At 40.8% G+C, this 24,240-nt stretch overlaps 1 protein-coding gene across 1 annotated transcript; it reads right to left on the bottom strand.

Moving 5' to 3' along the window:
• Nucleotides 1-856: 856 nt before the first annotated feature.
• Nucleotides 857-23,819, bottom strand: wnt10a (wingless-type MMTV integration site family, member 10a). The gene is made up of 4 exons (XM_079170386.1): nt 23,361-23,819; nt 21,399-21,664; nt 15,569-15,942; nt 857-4,022 (listed from the first exon to the last, which is right to left on the bottom strand). Exons 1-4 carry the CDS (start codon nt 23,420-23,422, stop codon nt 3,459-3,461), a joined length of 1,266 nt encoding a protein of 421 aa, XP_079026512.1. The 5' UTR covers nt 23,423-23,819; the 3' UTR covers nt 857-3,458.
• Between the last annotated feature and the right edge of the window lie 421 nt (nt 23,820-24,240).

Genomic DNA, 24,240 nt, shown 5'->3' with positions numbered 1-24,240 from the left:
ACACATAATAGGAACATGCATACACACACCCTGTCACTTAAATGCATGTGCCTGCAAAAACAAAACACACAAGCTTGCATAAACAAACACGCACATGCAATTCACACATTGTGTTGTCACCACGAGAACAGATCTGCTCATAAACTATTTATACACGTAGAAAGGGAGCTGAAGAGCATGTTCACTTGAATCAATGCACTAAAAGCTGCTCTATGCATGCTAAATGCAACGTACAGATGGTGCTCCAAGGAGTAGAGAGGAGAGGTGGGAGCCTTCAAAGGAAGCTTTCTTTTTTCCCCTGAAAGCGAGCGGTATGTTTGGATAAGAATAGAACCGCATGACTCTGAAATAGCACCTTTTTACTGCACATCTGTTGACTTTGAAAGTGTATCTCTTGCATTCTTACACTTGACTTGGTGACTTCATCACTTCCCTCAGGGCAGGGAATATATAAGTGAGTCAGGACGCTCAACAGGATTTCTCTCTGCACGCAAGCAGCAACTGGTAAGGGAGGGTCTACATTTGACCACAGTCTTATCTGGTCTGGGTATATTTTAAGGTTTCTAACAAAACATTCAGGCTATGTGCAGTCAGAAGCAATCGCTGTAATCACTGTAATTAGAATATGGAGCCCAACTATTCCAATGATGGGTCTCTTTTGTTGTTTTTTCAGTCAATGTGGAAAGAATAAAAGCTTCTGCATACTTTCTCCACATCAGATTTGACATTTAATAGCTGAACTTTCTGTCAAAGACCGTCTTTAAAGCACGAGAAACAACTGTTCCCAGACTACATCCTCTTTTATTCCAGTATATTCCCCAATAAAAGGGCAACAACCAGTTATAAAGCTGTGTCAAATAAAGTATTTATTTTCTTCTGTTATATATTGTTCACATTCCAATTGTATAAAATATGGAAAATAAATAAAAAAACATTCCCAAAACATAAAACAATGCATTATGGCCACGACACAGATTTCAAGCAAAAGAGATACATTTGCTCCTGCGTACATTAGCAAATTATTATTTTTTATTTGGTCCGCTTTCATTTGTGCACTGTGAAACCAAACCAGACTTTATTGAAAACTAAACACAAGTCTCATATTCCCTCTGATCGAGAGGTTGCATCGAGAAACAGAAGCTGGTGGAAGAGAGGCTGAAGACCGGCTGTAGCGCCATGACTCCGGCTCTCTATAAAAGTCAGGGTACTCTGCCGCTTACATTTTCTGACCATTCTTTTTTCTTAATCCGTCTCTTATAAGTCTGCCAATTTTATGGAAGCGCATTAACTAAATCTCTGCCTTCAAAAGGCATAAGGAACAGACACGACATTACATTTTCAAAAATATCAAATGTTTTACGGTTCTATATCTGGACCTAATGCAGCATGTTGTTTTTTATGACCATTTTTCATGATTACTTTGTGACTAAAAGATCAACAATAGTGTAATCTTCAATGAGGAAGCTGTTTTTCTTGTAACCTGTTCAACATAACGTATGGACAAAATAATGATAATCACGGGAATATACTGTAGGTGTTCCTATAGGAAGAAAACTAATGATTCTGAAGTAACCTTACCATAATATGCTAGCATACAATAACTAACGGATGCATCATCATTATGCCTACGAGTGATAAAATAAACATAAAATGGTTTTCTTACCAAATACACTGCTTTCATGTATTTTATTATTTATCACATTAAAGCCCCTTTCAATATTATGGTCTTTCATTATTGTCTTACAAATATTAAGTTATCCACAAAAATAAAATAACTTAGATAATAACCATATTAAAACATAGAAATACATACATACATACATTACATTTATGACATGAAACAAATGCATATTGCTGATATCTCCCAGAGGTTTCCTGGACACAGTTCTGTATGTGCAAACTACTTATCAGAATCAAAATAATTCGTTATACTGGAAACACAATTCCAGATTTTTTTTCATCTGCTTTCAACACAGAAACACATTTGCCTGAAATAAATTACACTGTCTGATAAGGAGCCTCACTCATACATTTTTCTTGAGACCAAATATGATCTCCGAAATGTGCATAGACAGGAATCATCTTTGTTTTTTTTATATACTTTGACGTTGACGTCAGAAAATCCCTATTTTCACACATGGATGAAAGCGTGTAGAAGGTGAGTGTAGCTATATCACAAGAAGCTTACAGTGTCGCACACAGTACATTACATCACAAAACAGGAAACACTTTGATTGATGGCAGCTTAGGATGTTTATAGTGTGAGCAACCGAAGCCTGTTCATGTGCGCTCAGTTTCCCGAGGCACTTTAACTTTATTGATTGTATTTGTGCAGCATCATTCAGTTCTATTTACAATGCTGTTAAGATCATGCTGAAGATGAAAACGCTACTTGTTAATAAATGAAGGTCTACTGTGCATTGTACTCTTGACAGTCCTCTTACATTACACACCACACACAGCACAGACAACACATGGCACGTTTTTGTTAGATCTCAAGGAAGGACAATATATCTGTGCTACGAGGCTAACCTTATTGTGCATAGAGTTAGTGCTTGTACTCACTCTGTTGGAAGCTGATTTGTGTGGATTTTATTTCAACACCCTCTATTAGAGGGAAGGAAATGGTTTCAGTTGTAAGGGTCTTATATGAGGAATCGTACCAGTCATGGGACTCGTGTGAATGCATTTTTTTTGAAGGGTGTCATCACTGTAAGCAGGGTTACACATTATGCATACAACATAGTAACATTGACTGATACATCTAGAGTGTCAGTTGAGGCAGACAATCCGCTGCCGTATTTTTTTTGGTGTAACATGATAGTTGCTCTAAACATTGAAACTTCTGAACTGCCCTTGAACAAGGCACGACATCCTTAAGTGCTCCAGGTGTGTTGTGCTGTCAAATCCTGTGCATCGTGAATCCTGATGTGTGAAAAGGTCTATAGTTGTCTCAGCCTTTCCTCTTTGTATACTGCTGGTGCTATGAAGCGTTATTATTTTCTTTCTGCATGCAATCTACTGCTTACTCTCAACTTCCTCTTTGCTCACCTGAATATTACGCAGCTGTATGTCAACACATGCTGATGACACAACAATATTTTGTTGTTTTTTTTTAGCCCAGATTTGAGATTCAGAGCTTTCAGATAGTTAACCGATATAACTATGTTCCTTTATCTCAAGAGGAAGATAGTAAACATCCAAGCTCTCTGAGCTGTGGCAGCTTTAGACAAACCCTGCATGTGCACACTCTTAACCAACATGCACATCTATCTCTCTGCTTGCTCAATCGCTTCACACTCTGTCCTCGCTCTTCTGGAAAACAGCAGTCCACCGCGAAAAGGTATGGGGCACATATATTACAGTCATATTCCCCTTTCAAATTAATAGTCTTGATTTTCAAAAGGGTCTCTTTTTCTTTGTTTTCTTTAGTGTGTACAGTCTTTTAGTGTGTTTCTTCATTTACAGACACTGACCCACTCTGTTATCCTGCATTCTTCGCACACCACATAGCAGCACCAATGAAACTTGCAGTTGCAGCGTTCGCTCCGCGTCTGCTGCAGGATGTTGTGGCCTCTCCCGCAGCACAGACTCTCACAGTTGTCCATGCCGGGGCTGGTCTTGTTGCAGATCCGACCCTGCGTTCCTGTCGAGTCCGACCCCAGGTCCCGCTCGCAGAAATCTGGGGACTTTTCAAAGTAGACCAGTTCGTTGACGCTTGGCCGCCGCCGATGTGTATGGTGGTGGTGATTGTGGTGGTTGTTCTGATGATGGTGATGGTGGTGGTGGTTGTGGTGGTTGTGATGGTTGTGGTGGTTGTGGTGGTTGTTGTTGTGGTTGGAGTGGTCGAGCTGTCCGGTGTTTCGGTTGTGAGCCTTGATGAGCGTGGCGATGTGGAAGCGCTCTTTGAGGATTGAGCCCACCACCCGGAACTCTGGGGTGACCTGCCAGCAGGTTTTCAGCTGGCAGCTCCCCGACGTCCCGTGGCACTTGCATTTCCTTCTCATGTGGTCGAGCACCACCTGCGAAAAAAACACAGATGGAGACAGACAAAAAAGAGAGAGTGGGATGAAGTGAGGAAGTGAGCAGAGGCGAGGATGTAGAGGAGGGGGATGGAGGAGGTGAGAAGAAAGAAAAGGAGAAGGATTAATGGCTTTCTTGATTACTTGCTACCTTTGAAGTTTAATATATACAGGCTGTTGCAGACTGCATGTCATAATTCAAACTTTTTGGGGGGAATTTGTTTGTACTTTTAAGCACTCCACAGTATAGTGAATGACACATAGTTCCCTGAAGGAATATTGGTCCCGCATTTAACAAGCCAGGTGGTCTAACTCTGAGCCTGTTGGCAAACATACTGATATCAAATAACACCGACGGATGCAGGCATTTTCCAAACAGACAGTAGTGTCATTATTCATTTTTTGGCATCAAGTAATGACTCTGTGCATCACACACATGTAGTGGCACATTGGAGCAGTAAAGTATTTATATTATTATATGTTCCCTTGTAGTTTTAATGCTGGCCTTTATTATAATACAGGAAAAAGCATTTTTGTATACATAACAGAGTGGTTCATCAAACTGCTTTTGCTATAGGCCCTGTTCTAGCAAAGTACTACAAAGGTCTAAAAAGATGTTGCAGATATCTATAAAAAAAACTAAATTAAACTTTATTATCATCGTGATTAAACATTGTACATAATATATGAAATGTAGCCTCTGCATTTAACCCATCCCCAGCCAATTGGGAGCAGTGGGCTGCTGAGAAGCGCCCGGGGAACGATTCGAGGTTCTGTGTCTAGTATATGTGAATAAATAAACAAGCATGAAAACAAAATATTCAATCAGAGCAAGATGACCACTGCAATACCTATCCAGTACACACACACACACACACACACACACACACACACACAGGTACATCCCACATGGCTTGACTCCTGTCCATCCCGATGATATTTCCTCAAGGCCATGTGTATGTATTTATGCGTGCGTGTGTGTGTGTGTGTGTGTGTGTGTGTCTGTGTATGCTTGTCAGTCATCACCTGTTCTAAACTTTAAGATCCAATTACCAACAGGAACACTCAGGCCACCCAGAGTACTGACAGATGCTGCTGCTGTTGCCACCCCTATCAACACACACACACACACACACACACACACACACACACACACACACACACACACACACGCACACATGCTGGACACTTGCACAGTTCAACACATTCCACACATGTGCTAGCAATAATGCTAATCTCCACACACACACAAAATATGACCGTCACCCACACGCTCTCTGCCATCCGCCGAGAATGAGACAGAGATGGTGAACCCCATGTTGTGACCAACTTAAAGAGATGAGTACAAGAGTGTAGTCTTTGTGTCTGTGTACGTGTAAGCATGAAGCCTCTACCGTATGTTCGTGCTTGCGTGTGATACTTCCTGTATGTGCCTATGGTTGAACGTAAGTGTGTGTGCAGGAATAATCCTGTCGTCTCCTCTTGCTTTTCCTTCAGAACATGAAACTCCAGAATGCGGATCAAACGGATTATTTCCCTTGTTAAGAAATCAGATAGTCCAACCCCCTTCTGTTATTACACTAGGATCTCATCCATTAGATAAGCAGCAGTAGGAACGAAAGGATAGAGGGGAAAATAGTGACGGGAGAGATCTATGATATATATCGAGTGTGACAATCCTGTTCCCCACTTCTATAAAGTCAGGGTCAATCCAGGGCGGCCGCCAAAAATCAGATACTTCACTAGTCCTACTTCTTTTTGCTAGAACAAGTTGTTGAGGGCTTGCGTGCTCTGAGGCTCCATTGCATGCTTTGCTGTGGGTTCCCAATCGAGCAAACCGTGCAGAGTAAAAAATAAAAAGGAAACATTAATCATATTTCCTTGTTCTGGAGCATGGATGAGTGGAGAGGTGGATGAGAGAATGAAATAGTGATAAATAGAGCTACTTGACTCATCTGTTTGGAATGAAGAATGAAATAAGAGAAGCAAAAAAACACTTTCGTTTGTCACAAAGAGTGATCAGTCGCAGTCCAAAAGAAAAGTTATAAAATAGAATTAAAACACAAAAAAAATGAAAGGCAGGGTAAATGTGTTCATCGAGTTTGGGTTAGATTATTGAAATAATGGTTTCCTACTTTTTAGGTCAAATGCATACAATATGTAAATATATGCTTGTATTAAGATAGGACTATGTTTCTATCACTCATCAAATCTGCCAGTAATGTTGTAAGAAAATGAATTGATTGGAACATTGCTGCTGCAGCTTTAAATCATTACAGTGTTGTGTTATAACAATTACACGAAATAATACAAAATCTTTTCAAGAAGCATGCATTTTGGATAAACACGGGCCTACTGTTATTGGGAGTGTTGACAACAACATTTAAAGAAGCTGTGCTCCGTGGTGAGGAGAGGCTGTACGACTTTATAGTAAACAACATTATAACAGCTCAAACAGCACTTGCACTGAGTTCAGATTGCAGCGTTTGGTTCAGTTTTTAGGGCAGAGGCAACCCCAGAATCACAAACGCGCTGGCCTTAAACACACAGCAAAGTCTGTAATCATAAAACTCTCCAACCCACTTAAACCTTAAAGGGACCAACTGACCTAAGTCATAATTGCATCCACATTGCTTTGAAGGTACGTTCACACAGCAGGATAGGGGTTTCAAAGGACAGTAAAACAACAGAAAAAGCAGACAAGTAAAGTGTTATTTCTAATGACATTCTGTCATATTTTGCGAAGGGAAAAAATTAAAAGCCACATTTTTCTGGGAGATTATGGACCACAGCAGCACGACTTTTTTGTTTTATTTTTATGTGTATCAGAGTAGAGAAAAAGTTTCCTCGAGGTTTCCTGGAAGCAACATATGGAAATGTTCTCACTAAAACTGTGATGCCTCCAGTAGTAGGCTGGAGCATGTCTGGCTTCTGTACCTAATGTTTAACATTAATTGCAGCAAAATGAAATCGACCCTCCTCTGAACAGTGTTTGTCCAACCATAGCCTAGAAACCATAACCAGGCACTGTAGGCCTTTGGATTTGTCCACATGGAATGGATTCAACAGCTTGCAGATCTAACGTAACATTAAATTGTTAGCGTGTAAGGCAACCTAGTTTAACTAGTAGCCTACCTACTGTAGCAACAGAGCGTTATTTCCAAGTCCAAGCAGCATATCATTCACAAAATACATTTTTTGGAGCTACAGTGTAACAAAAGTGACCACAGATAACTAAGACATCTACTGTATAATAATCATAATAATAATAATAATGATAACAATACATATTTCCCCACTGTGTGTACACTGGTTTAGCCAACCTTAGCAGCTCTATTGTGTTGGATATGGGGAAGTTTGCACTAACAGCAACCACAAATACAAACAGGTAGATATTAGCCAGTGGCAGATAACTAGGCCTAAAGGGTGCAGGTTTTAGAATAACTAATATAATGCCTTATGTGGAAATAAATGGATAATGCTGCATCCTAAAACATTGCTTTATTCTATAAGACACAACCTGTTACCGATTGGCGAGGCCTGCAAGAACTTTCTAGATGTAATACCGCAAAAATCTACATAATTCAGCATCAAAGGAATAACATCTGTGAGTTCTGTTTTAGGGTGGATTCATCCGTTGATCACACAAGGCATGCTGCACACCCTGTCCTCTGACTTGGCAGAGCTTAATAAAAGTTTGCAGGCTCCGAAAACCTCATCAAAAGAAAATAACTCTGGGTGACAAGTACGTCAAATATTCTTTTCACGTGTAGTTGAAAGGCAAAGAGGTACAATCCAATTCCTCAACAGGTAATAAACAGGAAATAGGGAAGCTGTCTGCTCTTGCCATATTAAAAGTGGTCTGTCAGTATGACATGTGAAGTGCTGATCCATCTGACAAAAGAGCTGCGAAACACTAGTACACCGCCTGGTTTGTGTGTGTGAGGGTCTGTGTGAGGGTTATAACAAATCACCCGTCTAGCTGACACTCTATCGAGGCTCAGTCATCATATCCTGCTGCTATTAGCGATATTACATTGTAATCAGCAATCCAATCTAACCTGTCATCAGCTGTGATTGTCTGGGCAGTGTGACACGGAAATATATACAAATATCGTATGTCTCACACAACTTGATAAAGCAAGACGAAGCAATAAAAAGCCTGCTTGAAACGAACACTTTTCACAACACACTTACTATCAGCTATGTGATGCATGTTCATGTAAAGTTTGAGAAGAATAAAATAGGTTAAACAAGGAAAAGAGCTAATGTTTTAAAGATAAAACAAGTGACAATGATACAGTATATCTCCCACTGCAGTCCTTTGGCTTACATTGCACATACACTGAGGGATGTAATTGCTTCAAAGTCAATGGCGGTCGGACCACAGTTAAAAACAAACATCTGGCAAGTTTTAATTGGCTTAGAGTGTAAGACAGAGGCTTCTATAAAACAACCCCAGACAGAGATCAAATACAACATGTTGGTGGCAGATTAGGACAGCAGGCTACATAATACAGTAGACCGGGGAAAAGTGCAGCACACTGGATTAGAGAGCAGACTACCGAGCAATGAAGAGGAGCGGACAAAGTAAACCAAAGATCAGAGCTGGTGTCAGGCCTGGGTACCACAATCTGATGCTTTGACTTCACTAGAGAGGAAGAATCAAAAGCCATAAAACAAGAGCAGAGACAGAAAGGGTGACCGAGCCAGAATTGACTTGAGTATTTGACAACAAGGACAACTGTACTCTCACACATTGTCCTGTCTTTGTGTGTTTATTTTTGTCTTACGACATGATGAAGTCGCAGCTAACGTTGTAGCCGATCAACGCCATTTTCAGCTTTTTTTTGTCCCATGTTAAATGAATACAAAAATGCAGTATGTGTCAAATAACCATTTTGCACACGTTTAACACATTCTCTGTAGCAAAAGTGAATATTTATGAAGCAAATTTCAAGATGTGGTCATGTCAATACTGGCTCAGTAGTAATGAAGGGTGACTTAAAGCATAGTTTATTTTCTTTGTAGAGGGAAAGTCCTGTAGCAAAACACACTATGATGGAGGGAGGAAACAGCCAGTGAAGAATTGAGCAATTTGCTCTCTGTCTGTGCTTGCACCAACAATAATGCGGGACACCACACCATAAATATTCCTTGCTGTCAAATATGTGATCCCATCCTTGTATAATCTTTCAATCTGTTTAAAAAAAAAAAGGCAACATAAGAAGTCTATAAAACTGTGTTATTTAGTGTAAAATGCTTTAATTTTGGTCTCAATTTTAATCCAAATTGAAAATCAAAACTTCTTGCATTATAATAATAATTAAGTAAATATTCACCATGTTGTCATAACCAGTTGCACTGTACCAGTACATGTATAATATGCCTTATTCCCTGTTTTGTTGGGTGCATTGAATTTAATCGTTGGCCAATCCCTGTGTCATCACCACGAACCGCTTTTTGGGAAAATCCTAATCTAACGTCTTTGTGTCCCACAGTCGACCCTTCCTGCTGATAAACAGGCATGCTGCCGTGTGTGTTTCTTCAGTTCAAAGACAATCTACTAAATGGTCTTTAAAGCCAAGCAGAGAGCCAAGGCGATATCAAAGCACACAAACAAATCCCACAGCAGCACATTAAGCCCAGACATCACTTTAAACAAATCAAACGCCTTGCTTCAAAAGAACAGTTAAGCATACGCAGACAAATACACACGCACACATGCAAACACAATGCCATGCAATTACTGAGCAAAAGCATACAGTGAGGACTACATTATAATGTGTCTGTTTGTGTCTGTGTGTGTGTGTGTTGTAGTATTTACTCACTGTTAATTGCACACAAGGTCCACAGCTTTACTTAGAGACTCTTGTAAAATGTTATTACCAGCATAAGCACTTCCACCTGCTGAGCTTTTACTACGAAGCATTTTCCTCCGTGTATATTTACGCGTGAGTGTGTGAGAGGCATGTACATATGCATGCACATGATTGTGTGTGTGTGTGTGTGTGTGTGTTGGTGTGTGTACAGTGCGGGGTGGGTCAGAGCAAATGCTCTGCCGCTGTACTCTGGAGAGCACAGGACCAAAGGCGAACTCATGTTGCTATTTTTGATCAAACACACTTTTCTTTTCGTGTGGGTTCTGAGTCAATGAATTAACGTGAATGGGCTCTGCAGAGCTGTTTGTCATCGCTTAAGGGTTAAATTAGGCATAAAAGGATCCTTGGAGTTATACTATTGCTGGTTTGGATCAAGAGGGGGGTGCTGCTCTAGATTCTTTATGGTTTAAATCACTTCTATATATATTCAATGCTCTGGTGAAGCAATGCTGTGCCTTGACTCACACAAAAGGTCTTCAATTGCCTGAAACATCAGCTTCTTATAGATAATAGTTGGTGGCATCTCAGTTGTCGCCACAATCTTCTAAGGCGGGGCAGGTGGCTGAGGTTATTTCATTTTTGAAATGAAACATACAGTACACCATTATCAGCTGGTGCAGTCGGGGCTGGCATCAGACAAGACTACATCTACATTTTGCCAAGAGAAAGCTGATGTTCTTTAACAATGGATGCAATAAGAGAATATAAATATATTGATTCAATTAGCCTCTGATGTTCAAAATAAGTTCCAAGTAAACAGCAGATTGGCTTCATTACAAATTTGGATAGGAAGTTAAAAGAAGTTGAAATGTATAGTTTATTTCCTGAAAAGGGGGATACCATAGTCCCTTACTCCCCTGAAGTCAGGCCCTGGTGGTGAATTGTAATTACCAGACCACGCTTGCCAGTAACATGGCAGACTGTCTCCACCTGCCTAATGAACAGACAGGATTCAACAGAACCTCTGCACGGCTCTAAGCCGTGCAACATGAACACAGGAAAGCGTGCCAAGCGTTTGTTTTGAGGTGTGCTCACTAAACGATGGAGTAGGACGCTCAGGAAAGGAAGGGGAAAAAAAATAAACTTGGCCATCAAATTTACTGCCTCGGTTAAGTGTTGCCATGTTACAAGCAGCCACTTCAAACACGTAGGAAGGCTTTTAAAACCGTTCTTATTAACTACTGAACAGTAGTTTATTTTGGTTCACTGCAACATGGAGGGCTGAACTGCACATCTTCACGGTTAATGCGTAATTCAGACTTCTTGAAAACTATCAATTCATTTTCATATTCATCAGACGCCATAAATACTAGGTTAGCAAAGTTGTTGGGAGGCGATTTATCTAACAATGTAGATGAAATGTATTTAAATATTTTATATATTTATTTTTTTCAACAAGCAGCTGCAGTTTGAACATCACCTATTTATGGCATTAGTGATATGCTGACATCATATGTGAATAAACCTGCCCTCCGCATTAATATCTTGCACCTCCTTAGTGCTCAGTATTATTTCTGTAATCAGTCCTGCTGGAGAGAAGTTGGAGGAGGTAGAGCAGCAGTGGGGGAAGAGAGGAGGGAAGGAAGGGCGAATCTCTTTCTACTTTCCGCCCCGGTGTTTGAAGTCTAAAATCTTTTGCAGGGTTTTAAACATCTGTTTCCAAACTGCCAGCAGCCACTAATTAGGGCTAAAAACAAGACGGAACGTCGTGAGAACCCTGGGGTGGGCATGAGGCGACATGCACACCCCACTAAAAAACCACCGCATTCCTCTGCCTAAAGACTACTTCTCTGAAAAGGGGGAGTGGGGCAGGGGATGGAGGGGAGGAGCGGGGCGGAGGGAGGGGAGGTGGTGGTAGTGTCGGGTCGGTGGGAGGAAAGAGATACGGGAAGGGTAGGCATTATTTTGAAGTCCCACCTGTCAGTGTTTTTTGTTTGATTCTAGGGGTCGTTTGCGTGTGTGTGTGTGTGTGTGTGTGTGTGTGTGTGTGTGTGTTTCATGCTCCGAGGTTTTTTTGTTGAGGCTTTCTATAGCATTTGAAGTCATCAAGGTGCATGGTATTTTAAAGTGTAAAAGCTCTGCAATGACTCATTCTGAATGTGTTCTCTCTCCCTTATCTTCTTCGTCCTTCAGTGCCTTCTTTCTTTATGATACTCTATCTCCTCTCGTCCCTCTTTATATAGAGGAACTACCTCTGTACATTACACCTATTCAAGCACTGATCTCCAGCCTGTGTTGCGGTGTAACAAGCCAGCCCTTTAAGCATCTCCACGTAAACAATCATTTGATAGTGATTTGATATTGTACTGGAAGCTCACATCGTCCCATCCTTGTATACCTCTATTGCCCCTGAACGACACCCGTTAAGCTTATTCTGTAATTTCAACAGCACAGTGGGGAGTCTCCTCTATGTCCTCTCCTTTTTAACATTTTGGAGATGCTCTCATTGTTGCTGTGCAACACTGATATACAACCAGATTGATTAGAGAAGTGAGCAGGCAAAAGACTTCAGCTTTGAACCCTGCCAAGGGGTCGTCAAGCTTGAGTCAAAATACAAGAAGCAAAGGTCAGGCAGGCGAAGCGGGTGTCAGTCAGTCCTCTCTGGTTGAAACCAAAATCTTTTCCAAAAAATGAGGTACCATCTCTTTGATGTTGATGATTTTGAGTCAAAGGCTCTCTTTTTTGATTGATGCTTCAGCCCTCTTGGCCGGAAATTCACAGCCTGGCACACAGAAAGCTAAATGTATTGTGAGGAATCTGAGAACCAATATTTTGTTCTTCCAAAGAACCTTCTGGAAAGATCAACCTGTAAATTAAAATAAGGCAAAGCAGTGCCAGTTTTAATTTGTTTTCTTTGAGCTACTGTTTGTCCTTTCAAAGTTTAAAAGGGTGTGATTACATATTCAGAATTGCCTCAGGGCACTCCACCTGCCAAATGGTATAACTGGATTGCTTCGATAAACTTGTTTGTAATGTTCCATGATTTACTGCAGTTTGCCTTTAAATGTCATCGGGTTGTTAAAAATGTCCCTATAACAAAGTATAGCACCCAAATTAACTTCTCTGTTGCTTCCGGTAACATCTACAGGTAAAGTTGGCTTTTCTTTGAATTTACAACACATCCCTCTGTCTATTGTATTTCGTATTGCAGGCATCAAGCCATTATACTGCCTTACAGTCTCAGCCAAAACAGAAGAGGAACATCAGCTTCATTTTGACTCTGCAATTTCCAAATGATTCGGTACATTTTTGAAAATACAGTGTACAGATCTCTGTAATAGTCACTTTTCAAATGTAATTGAGGTTAGGCCCATCATATACGAATGTGAGGCTAATAGGCTAATTGGTGTTTGTGTCTTCGTGTCTTAGTAAAAGGGTATTATGTAAAGTCAGCAGTCAGCGACGATGATACATGACCATCTCCGCATGCCAAACGCATGCCAAACGCAAGACCTTAGTTTTACTAAGGTCTTGCGTTTTGAGGGCAGAATTTACAGCGAAGTGAAGGCTGGTGATTATTTCAGCAGCTTATGTTTAACTCATTATTTAGACTTTTTCACATATTAGCGGCTCAATTCCACACTTACGCACAAGAACAGAGGTTTAAAACGCTCAAGGGCATTTTGACAGGATACACTGCCTCAAAAGGACAAGCTAACAAGCAAAGACAAACCTGTTTTAGATGTGGAACAGTTTGCCTTCATCCATCAACTATTGGCAAGAATGTGGCCTCAATAGAGTAAACACATACATGAGTCCACTCTGACCCTGCCTGCTACCACGTTTCTTAACCTTACACAAAACCACACAAAAAGACAAGGTCCCAAAAGACAAATGACCCTCTTTCCTAGGCTCATGAACTCATTACTACTCATGTCATATCAGCCCACATCCAACGTTTATACTTCCAAGTCCACAGCTCTGACTGCAACTTAAGTCACCAGCTCTACATCTATAACTATTTCTACCATTACAGCTACTACAGGGAGGCCAGTCAAGTTCGACGCGTTCCACATTTGTGTTTTGTCTGTATAATCAAGGAAACCAGAAGTAAACTGATGGAGAGATACAGGCCCAAATTACTCAAGAGGAAACGGGGAACAATGAGCAATTTACGGTCGCTTCTTGTCTCTGTTCCACCACAGCGCTGCTGTATCATCAAAGCTTATCACTGTCATTTACATCTCCGTTCTCCCATTGCCCAAGGCAGAAACCTCTATAGGAGTGTGTCATTATCACATTTTACCCTAAAATTATTTAAATAGTTAATTACTGAAGTAACGTATGAATTTGATGCAATTTAATATACTGATATATTTAATGTGACCCTTTTTCTTGGTCAAAAATACCCCACAATATAACTACAATGATGCTGATGTCGATTATTCATTTGTCAAAGGGTGTCTTGATTTCAAAATAATAATGAAATAATAATAATAAATATAATGTCAGTGTATCTACATGAGAAACAGAAAAAGTATGCTTTGGGCAGAAATTAAATTTGACATTCATAACATTGATGTGAAACTGACAATCGATGGGTTTTTGTTACAATAGAATGATCTGTTTATATATAGGGAGCAGGTCCTCTTCCAGAGTCAGCAATGTTGCGCCGCAATGCTTCTACATTGCATTTGTAGCCCAGAACGGACAAACCCAGTGCTGAGTCTGACCTGTGTCATGGGTTTGCACTGGCCGAATGCTACAGCTAACCGCTACTTGAAGGTATGTCTCCCGGAGCTTCCGCCCCCTCTGTGTTGCCACAAAAAGTGTTTGAAATGGACAGAATACAACCGTAGTTGTGATAAGATCTACATACCAAACATATTTTGTCAGAATTGTTACAATAAATATAAAGTGTTATAATTAAAGTCCCATTTTCGATTCAAGATACTTTCAAATAACAGATTTACAGCTTTGGAAAAACCCCTATAAACACACACACACACACACACACACACACACACACACACAATCTCCGCAAGCAACAATAAACAGCAATCTAATAACGAAAAGGCCAATGTTGACCTAGCCAACAAATTCAGATTGTGTTGTGCACTGTAGCGTTATCGTTGGCCCAGTAGCACTCGAACCACCCATTTTCCCCGTTTTATTGTGTAATATATATTTCTATATATTTTTTTTAAAAATCACATTAAAGATAGTGTAATATTTATATCGATAACAAAGGAAGATGATGTCTCTATCTGTGTTTTGCTTCCTCCACAGGTTTGTACTTACGTAAAGCACAGCGGGGTTAGGGTCAAACTAATTGAACCCCGTCAATTTTACATGTAATGCAGGCCTACACAAGTTGATTTGTGGTGACATAATGGCAATATCTGAATATTCTTTTTGCACAAACTACCTTCTCACACTAAATTATTTTCAATTTAAAGGAGCCCTTAATTGATTTGGTTTCATTAACTTGTGAGGGGCAGATTTCTTTAACTGTCACAATTTCAACAGCAAAGGCTTGACCTTTAGTCCCAGGTATATGGGTCAAGCTCCAAAAAGACTTGATCCTACAATTGCAATAATGCAGCTGGATTGCATCTTTTATTAAACCTTCCCTGCATAGTAAATCTTGTGAATTCACAAAATGTTCAGAGAAACACATGCACACAAACAGCCACATCCTCTCACCATCCCCTCCCAACTCACCTGTCTCCCAACTCTATTATTGTGCAGCCTCATGCGGGCATGGATGTCCTTGTAGGTTTCGCGAGCATCCAAGAAGTCCCTCGAGAACTTCTCACCGAATTCCACATCGGGACTGCAGCCGCCCCACTCCCAGGAGTCCTGGGGTCCCGGCAGGTCGGCGGGGAAGTGCTCCATGACGCCGTGTACCATACCCTTCCCCCGATGGATGGCCTCCAGTTGCAAGCGGTGCAGTTTGATGCGAAAGGCCTCCTCGTCCCCACGACGTTTCTCGTCACAGCTGCACGCCTTTAGTTTGCCCATGGAGCACGCGTTGGCCACGGCGTGCACGACGCCTGCTGCTGCGATGGCATATGCAAAAGCACTCTCTCTGAAACCTGTAGGGGGAAAGGACAGGATAGTGGTGTTATAGTGGTGTTATGCCTCATGTGGAAGTAGAGGGTTATAAGAACTGTCACAGTCACAACGTGTTGAAACACAAGACATGTTTTCAGTTAAAATGGTTACCAAGAGGAAGATGGAATTTAAACTCACTTAACTGACACTGTGCTTCACTGCAAGGTTCATAATGACACAAGAAACCCGCAAATATAATGTATTCAACTATGTGACATGTTTCTTTTAAGAAGCCGCTGTAGAGGCATACAATGTTGTTTTAAACAAAATTGAGTTTATGTAAAATGTCATCAAATTTTCAATAACCTGCAGGCACAAAATACCAGTGTGCATGTGTCATGAACCTGTCAAGTGAAATTAGAGGATTACCAGGTCGATGAAGGATGAAATTTGATAACAATCCAAATCCAGATTACTAAGGCGCTGTTTACGAGTGCTTTTTAGTCGTTACATTTTCTATTTTTAACTGAAACGGCATCAGAAATAGCAACAAAACTATTTAATTTTAAAGTTCTGTTGTAAAACTGCTGGATACAACTTTCAGATGGTGATTTTCCTAGCACTAAATCTCAGTTTAACAACAGCTAAATGAGCGGGACAAAGACATTTTTTACTTCTGTTAGCAACATGTGTCCCATTCGTGAGTTTGCACGCTTTGTTTCATACACATTCAGTAACGCCGTCGATAAAGATACACAAAAGAGTTTATTCACACGTTTATACTGTATACACATATGCCAAGACTCATAAAACCTGGGGAAACATCTGGGACAATAGCAATTAAGTGTTCCAAACACTTGCGTACTTTGTCTCTGTGGGCCATCTGAACATTAACAGACCCCCACCACTCCCATCAGAGGACTCACAGAGGACTCAGACACAGAACAAGGCTGTGTCTCCTTCTTATGTACAAGATATGTGGCTATGCAATTTATTGCTGTCTACCGAGATTAACTAACTCAAATAATCTGTTGTGCTGCACCACTGTGCTGAACATTTCCGCTGGCTCCCTCAGTCCCGCTTTCTCCAAGTATTACCGATGCACTTTTGAAAGATCTTTTCTATTCTCTTCTTCTCTGACTGAGAAGCATCTGATGATCTCAGATCATTTGTATTTTGTTGTAATTCAATATCTTAAAATGAAGGTTTGGGATCAAACTATGTGTTACTCTACGTGCATGTGTTTAGGTTAGAGAGGCTGATTATGCCACACCGCAGCTTTTGCCTTGTAATCACTTCCATGGCTTAGACGGACCACTGCTGGAAGAGGAGGTGGTTAAATGGCTGTGTCCATATAATCTCTCCATACGACGTGCGACTGCTTTTGCCTTAACGGCTAAACACATCCCTTTCTCCTGGACAGCAAGTCTAACTTGCACGCGGCACATGTAATGAGTACAACTCTACCACAACTGATCTGTAATTCCAAAGACTAATGTTACAGTGCTCTTCTCTTACACACACGCACTGACAATACAAACAAACATACTGTACACATTCATCCTCCATGTTGATATATTTCTGGAAGAAAAAAAAGAAAACTTTTCAAATTGTGGAAAAACATGAATATTGAAGAACGAAGTGCGAAAACAGCGCTTGCACTCGTACACTCTCCTGTGTTTGTTGTTAGATCTCATCTTACTGCCTGTAAGCATGGTGCCCTCAGGTTCTATAAAAGCAGCCCCACTGGCAGTCACTTACTTGTGTATGGAAACTTGTAAAGAAAACATGAAAAGAAACCACTTAGGGGTTTATAGCTCACCGCCTTAAGGGGAAATGATTCAGGCTGTTTGTTGGAGTCGAATAAAAGGTTATTAACTGGAACTTACCCTTTTAGCACTGTTTGATGTGTTTCCTTATTTGTATATTTAAGTAAACTTCATAATATTTTGAGGTATGATATAAGGTTTGACACAATCGCTGTCATGCTAGACTTATTTGTGTTTCTTGACACTGGACACATAACAATTTGGAGGCAGCGCAATTACGAGTAAACGAGAAATTCATCCATGGAGCGAGGGACAGTCTCTAGTTCTCCCATACAACTGTACTGCAGGTTTGCAAGTACAGTGTCAATAAAAGACAGAAACCAAAGCCCTTTTATTTGAATGGGGCCAGTCAGTCAATACAGGGCTGTGGGCAAAACAGCGCAGGGTCGTCCGTGAAAAAAGTTGAAAAGGCTCAACTTTTGCTGCAACTCAATGTAATTTGGCAAGGTGTCGCGTTAACCTGCAGGCCTGAAACAAGCCCCCCACCAAGGCAGCATTCTGCGCTGTTTTAATGTAGGGCTGTTTCCAGTCTGAAGCACTGCATAACAACTTGGACTTGTGAGCCGAAAGTGAGCCGACCAGATGCCGGTTGATTTTCAGCTAGCAAGGAAGCTGATGCTGATCCTCATTTCAACAAGCTGGCAACATTACCCACAGTGTCTCCAGCTGCACACAAACTGCATTAATTTACACGCTATATACACAGCACTTTTAGGTTGAAAATGCCCTTATTAACGTGTACAGCATATATGGAGCAACATCATATTTATGTTCACCTGATGAATGCAAATCCAATATTCACTCTCCTTTTAGCTCAGTTTTTAGTCTCCACTAACCCTTGAGGGAAATATCTGGCTCTTTGGAGGCTATATGCCCACGATTGTTCACAAGCTATTGTCGGTAACTTTGTCTGTAGTGTGTCTTGTCTTGTATGCTAACCCTATCCCTAACCCACAGTGGGTTTATTAGAGCTGTGTTTGCTATAAAACAGATTCATAGTCATAGTCAAGTAGACATTTGATCTGTTGTTATGATAAAATAATATTATTATTATAGCAGGTTTAAAGTTCAACGTGTGATTAGGGGCAATTATGAATTTGGTTTTATATCAGCAAAATAAAAGAAGATGCACACACTCACACTAACACATGTATAATTTGACTACCTAACTCACAATCTGCCCCCATCCACCCTAACACCTACACTCGCACAAGGTGGGGGAAGTGAACGGGATGGCACTTAGGCACATCCTTATACATAGAAAGCCTGTTTTAGCTCTTGCCCTGCTCCGAGTCGGGCTCTGCAACCCAGGCCCCCAGAAGACTGGGAACAAATCAATCCAACAAATAATTTATCGGCTGCGACACGCCCGGCTGAACTGATGGTTGAGAAAGTGACAAAATGAATTAAAGATTCAAAGGGAACTGTCACTTTGTGTTACAGAAACCGACTAAACAGGTTTATGCTTTTGCCGCGGAGAGTTGGGAAAGTGCTGAGAGCAAATTCACAAGCACTTGCACTGGCAAGGGAGGTAAAAGCATTAGGAGCAGCCCAGCGAGGGAGGGCACAGACACAGTGACAGAGAAAAAGAGGGAGAAAGACAGAGAGAGATTCTCCTATTTCTGTCTATCCATGATTTGCCCGACGTCATCTTTAGCCTAGTTTTTGATGCGAGCTAAACAGGAATGAACATGAGCCCATAAAAGTTATCAGAATCAAATCAGCAGCAAGAGACGTGGCAGAGCCAGAGAGGATCAGAGCAGCATCTGATGTAGTAAAGCTAGACACCAAACAAAGATAAAGAGATACAGAGCCCCTGATAGACTCCAACACTTTGTAACTAATCAGAAGATTTGAGAAAGTTCTGCAAGAAAATTGGAACAGGTGATGTTCCAATTCCCCAAAATATTTCATTTGTATCTCATTCTACAGGAAAGGTTTTATTTTATAGTGTAAAAATAGATGCATTTGTTATGTTATTTAAAAAGCAAAATACCAGCTTGGTATACTTTGCCTTTCCTATATTTTGTTTGTGGGTAGAATATGTGTTAATCTCCACAGTTCCATTTTATCCAGGTCTGTAACTCTGTGTCAATGGAAGCATTGCCTCTTTGCAGCTGTATGCCTCTTTGCAGCTGCACGCAACAATGGCTGCAGCACGCTAACTTACATCCATTTCTTATAGCTTCTGTGGAGATTTTGTGAATGCATCAACTTGTAACAGATGAATCATCCAATTAAAGAGGTTGTTTATGTCAGTGGTTTAGAGTTTCTGCACCCGGGGCAAACCGGGGATGCCAGACAACCAGCAACTGCCTGTACTAATAATGACAAACAGCCTTTCAATGAGTCAGTGAGGAGTGAAAGTAAGACCAGAGGTGTGTGAGAAAACTGTAGTTACTAGTTAATAGGGTTTTTTTTCTACAATATACAGAGATGACAAGTCCTTAGTGAGGGTTACAAAATGTAGGTTTCATGATTGTATTTTCACACAGATTAAGGGGAACATAAATTATAACAACACCCCTCCAGGATATATCTGACACATTTAATCAGTTCGGGGTTTTTTTATGATGGGGAATTCCATCAACAATCTAGTGACATGGTCTTAAAGGATACTTCACTTTTTTATACTTTGCATACTTTTTCTTATACTCTAAGAATCCCAAATGCAAATTAACAAATAGATTTCGTCGTACCAATGCACTCAAATGCAATACATTAATATAAAATGGGCCATTAGAGCACTGTGATGCACTTCGTGTTAACATGTCAGGGTCTTTTCAGTGAAAATGAATTTGCTAATATTTTAGAGCCTTATTTGTCAGTCATTATTAAAGATTTGGATCGATAAATAATTCAGCTTTGAGCACTATCTTGTTCCTCATGTGGCAATATTTAAAACAAACTCAAGACTCAACTACCAACCACATTGTGCGCTGTTCATCCATCCAGGTACTCTGATGCCTTTTCCAGTCAATAACCCGAATGAGTCCATCTGAAAGGCTTCCCAACTGTAAAGATCCTCTTTCATCCTTTGTGGCTTACTCTCAAAGCTCCAAGCTCTACAAACCATCATAGAAAACTGATCTGCAGGAGGTTTGGTAATCTCAAGGTGACTAACTGCTTTTGATCTTACTTGTTCTTTTGTACTATCTATTGAGATAGATACAGTAAGGGGTAGAAAGAATAGATACCAGTCTGCTAGTCACTAGAAATAACTTTACAATTTAGAGGACATCATACTTGTTAGATAACATTCAATAATTGCATGAGGAGTGCGTTTGGAGAATAATATTACACCAATGCTTGTTTAGGACGTGTATTTTTTGTGGACACTAATCTTTCTAAGCCCATCCTTTCAAGGTATTCTATCAAAGTGTGTTTGAGGATGAAACCACAGCCCGTTTGAAGAATAAACTTTTGAACTGCATGTCTGAACTTCATTGTTGTTTTTTTCAACAGCCACTTTGAGTTGACATCCCCCCCCCATTGCCGTAAAGATGTCTCGTTAAGTTTTCTCAAATGAGATTTGTGCATTTTATAACTTTTTAAAATCTACATCATCTTGCTTTCCAAAGTGCTGCGATACACATTTTTGATGGAAGAGATACAAAATGGTTACAAGAAAAGCAGATTGTGAACTGAAACGTGACCGTAAAACTGACCTCTTTTAAAGACGATGCTGTCGTAGGGTATTTTGTTCCTAGTCTCCAGGCTGGAGCAGTTCCAGCGGTGGCCTCTGAACTGGTGCTGGCACTCGTGGATGGCAATCTGGATTCCCTGGATCGCTGAAGCCGTCACGTCAGGGTTCCTCATGCACACCTCCAGCTGGCGCCGCGTCAAACCTGGCAGTGTGAGACACACCGTGTTGGCATTCAGGATCGGGTCGATGTTGGGGAGCTTCAGACCCAAGATTTCATTGGAGTCTACCCTGCATGGAGCATACAGGCCAGGTTATTGACAAGACAAAAGTTCAACTAATACATCTTTTGCTTGCTCACAAAAGTGTACTTGGGACAAGTAGTGTTTCCCTTGGTCCTTGTGTGACACAGCAGTTAGTTCCCACAGTACCAAACAGTCGCCCTGACTTGATGGTACCCAGTGTAAAACCTCAATATTACACATACTGTGGGTTGATCTACACTTGCTGGTGTTTGAAATGCACTCATATATCTATGTATATGTTTTTCAGATTGATTCACTTTATGATCATGCAAAGTTGTCAACAAAATAAAAAGAGCGCTCAGACTATGACATGTGGTTTAAATGCCTACGCTGAAAGCTGCAATGCACTGTACTTGCATTTAGTGTCAGTTTAGGCCAAATTCAGGTTTTGTATCCTGATCTTCACGTTGATGCTGTGCATGATAATAGCTGTACAGTAGGTCAGATGAGTTGAAGTGGGGAGTGAGGAAACAGGATCCACTCTTTGGCATGTATCCAATAGTTCGAGTAAGAGTTTTAAATGCACAGCAGGGAAAAAGCAATTTAACCCTCGTACTGTGAATGCACCTCAGGAAATCAGTTGGCAAGCAAATGCAATGGCTTTTTAGCTGCGACGTGTGTCTCTGTAGTCAACTGTCTGCTGCTTCTGTTGGAGATCAATCATGTGAACAACAGTAATTCAGCTGACAGCGGTCAAAGCCCGTTTCTACTTCACAGAGAAACAGTAAGAGCAGTAACAAGGAAAACACAGGCTGCGCTGATGATGGCTTGAGAGCTGAAAGGTGCCCAGCTTTTTCTTTTCATTATCATTACAAGTAAAACACAGGTTGTGTGTGACAGCGTTTGTATGATTGAGTTGTATGGCTGGATGTATGGCTGTGGGCACACACACAAACATCCACATCTGTGTGCACACATGCTTGCACAGCCAGACATGCACACACACACACACACAAATACCCAGGTGTAGGGAGGAGTGTACGGTAACACACACAGCAGCACTCACACAGCTGTAGAAACTTTTCTTTCCAGAGTTTCTTCAACACGTGTAACTGCAAGTTTCTTTTCTGTGAGCCTCTTTAACAAAAAAATAAAAATAAAATAAAAAATCTTTCTGACTGAAAAAAGCAAGCTTTGGAGTATAATTACAAGCTAAAACAAAACATGTCGTGACATCAAATGTTGCTCATTTGCATATAGTGGTGCCTTATTTTCAAGGTGGCAATGTGTCAATTTCAGTTTTTGTTCCTACCTGTTGTGTTTTGAGAGTAGACCTGTTTCAACAACTATCTTTCCAAAGGGCAACTGTTTATTGATTGGCAACATTGTTCGGGAATGAGTGCTGCCTGGGAGGCAGGCAATTGGCGTAACCTTGTAAAAAGTAAACGAATGTTTCCTTCTTTATTTTATGTTTTTATATGTTATATGGCTCTCAGCACGTCAGCCAAGATAGTGAGGGTAATTTAACTTTTGCTTTGACAAGGAAAGCTGACATTATTATTTAATTCAGAGAAACTAATAAATGAGGCTATGATGAAAATAGATACGCAGATACATAAATACAGTTGTTAAAAACATTTTCATGAAATAAAAAAAACAGAGATGCCTTTTAATGTAATAAACCAACGCAGGGATTAACTTTTTTGTGTGTGTGAATGTATTCCTTATTAAACTCAACTCACCTTTTATCCAAGAGACAGATAACCACCAAGATGCATGATACTCTGAGGATCGAGTGTTCCATTTTGTTCCTTGTACTTTAAAAAAATAGAAATAAAAGACAGAAAAAAGTTTTCAAAATGAAGAGACAGGAGTTTAAAGTCCAGTATTCCGCCTTAAAGTTTAGGGAGGACGAAACAGAAGAGCGGGTTCAGGTCAGGTCCGGCTCAACGTTGGCGCTGGACTTGACAGCTCCGACGACGTCCAGATGTGCCAGCCACCGGCGGGATACTCATTCACAAAAAAAGTTTCATCCACCTCTCAACTTGCTGAATGGGGGAGGTTGCAACGGGTTGAAGGAAAAAGTCAGCGTGGTCTTTCGCATACACATCCGTACACATCCCGGTATCTCCGCGGAGGCTTTTGCATTGATGTAACATCCGAGACGGGTCGGCTGAACCGAGATAGGCGCTCCAAATGAAGTCTGCTTGACTAGTGATGTTTCGGTGCGCTCCGATAGTCCTCTAAACTACTGCACTTAGCGCTTCGCCAGCCCACTTTTTTTTTGCGTCACCCAGGCAGAAGAGGAGCGCCGAGGGAGGTCAAGTGCCTTGTTAAAGCAGGATAGAGATCCTTTTAGATAAGGAAACCAGAAACACTTAGCCTGCGCCCTCTGTGAGGGAGAACACGTATATTCGCTGGAGGAGATGTGGGGGACTACAAAGTGTGGACTACTTAGAGTGTATTACAAAAGTGAAGGATATTGTATTGACTTCAGCGATTTGCATGTTAAAAATGGTGAAGATGAATAGGAGGACAGAATGATAATTATGATGAAGCTCAGGGAAGACTGACTTTTTATCCTCAAATCATACCATTATTTTAAGGCACCGTGTGTGTGTG

The sequence above is a fragment of the Pholis gunnellus genome (genome assembly GCF_910591455.1).
Source record: "Pholis gunnellus genome assembly, chromosome: 12".
Classification (NCBI taxonomy): domain Eukaryota; kingdom Metazoa; phylum Chordata; class Actinopteri; order Perciformes; family Pholidae; genus Pholis; species Pholis gunnellus.
This window is presented reverse-complemented; position numbering and strand designations above follow the sequence as displayed.

What these genes read in the sequence shown, in the direction of transcription:
- wnt10a (XM_079170386.1), bottom strand. Translation starts at nt 23,422, where the DNA reads ATGGAACACTCGATCCTCAGAGTATCATGCATCTTGGTGGTTATCTGT. An exon ending in CAGCATCGTCTTTAAAAGAG is followed by an intron (nt 15,943 to 21,398) that starts GTCAGTTTTACG and finishes TTCCCCCTACAG; the next exon opens with GTTTCAGAGAGAGTGCTTTT. An exon ending in ATAATAGAGTTGGGAGACAG is followed by an intron (nt 4,023 to 15,568) that starts GTGAGTTGGGAG and finishes TTTTTTTCGCAG; the next exon opens with GTGGTGCTCGACCACATGAG.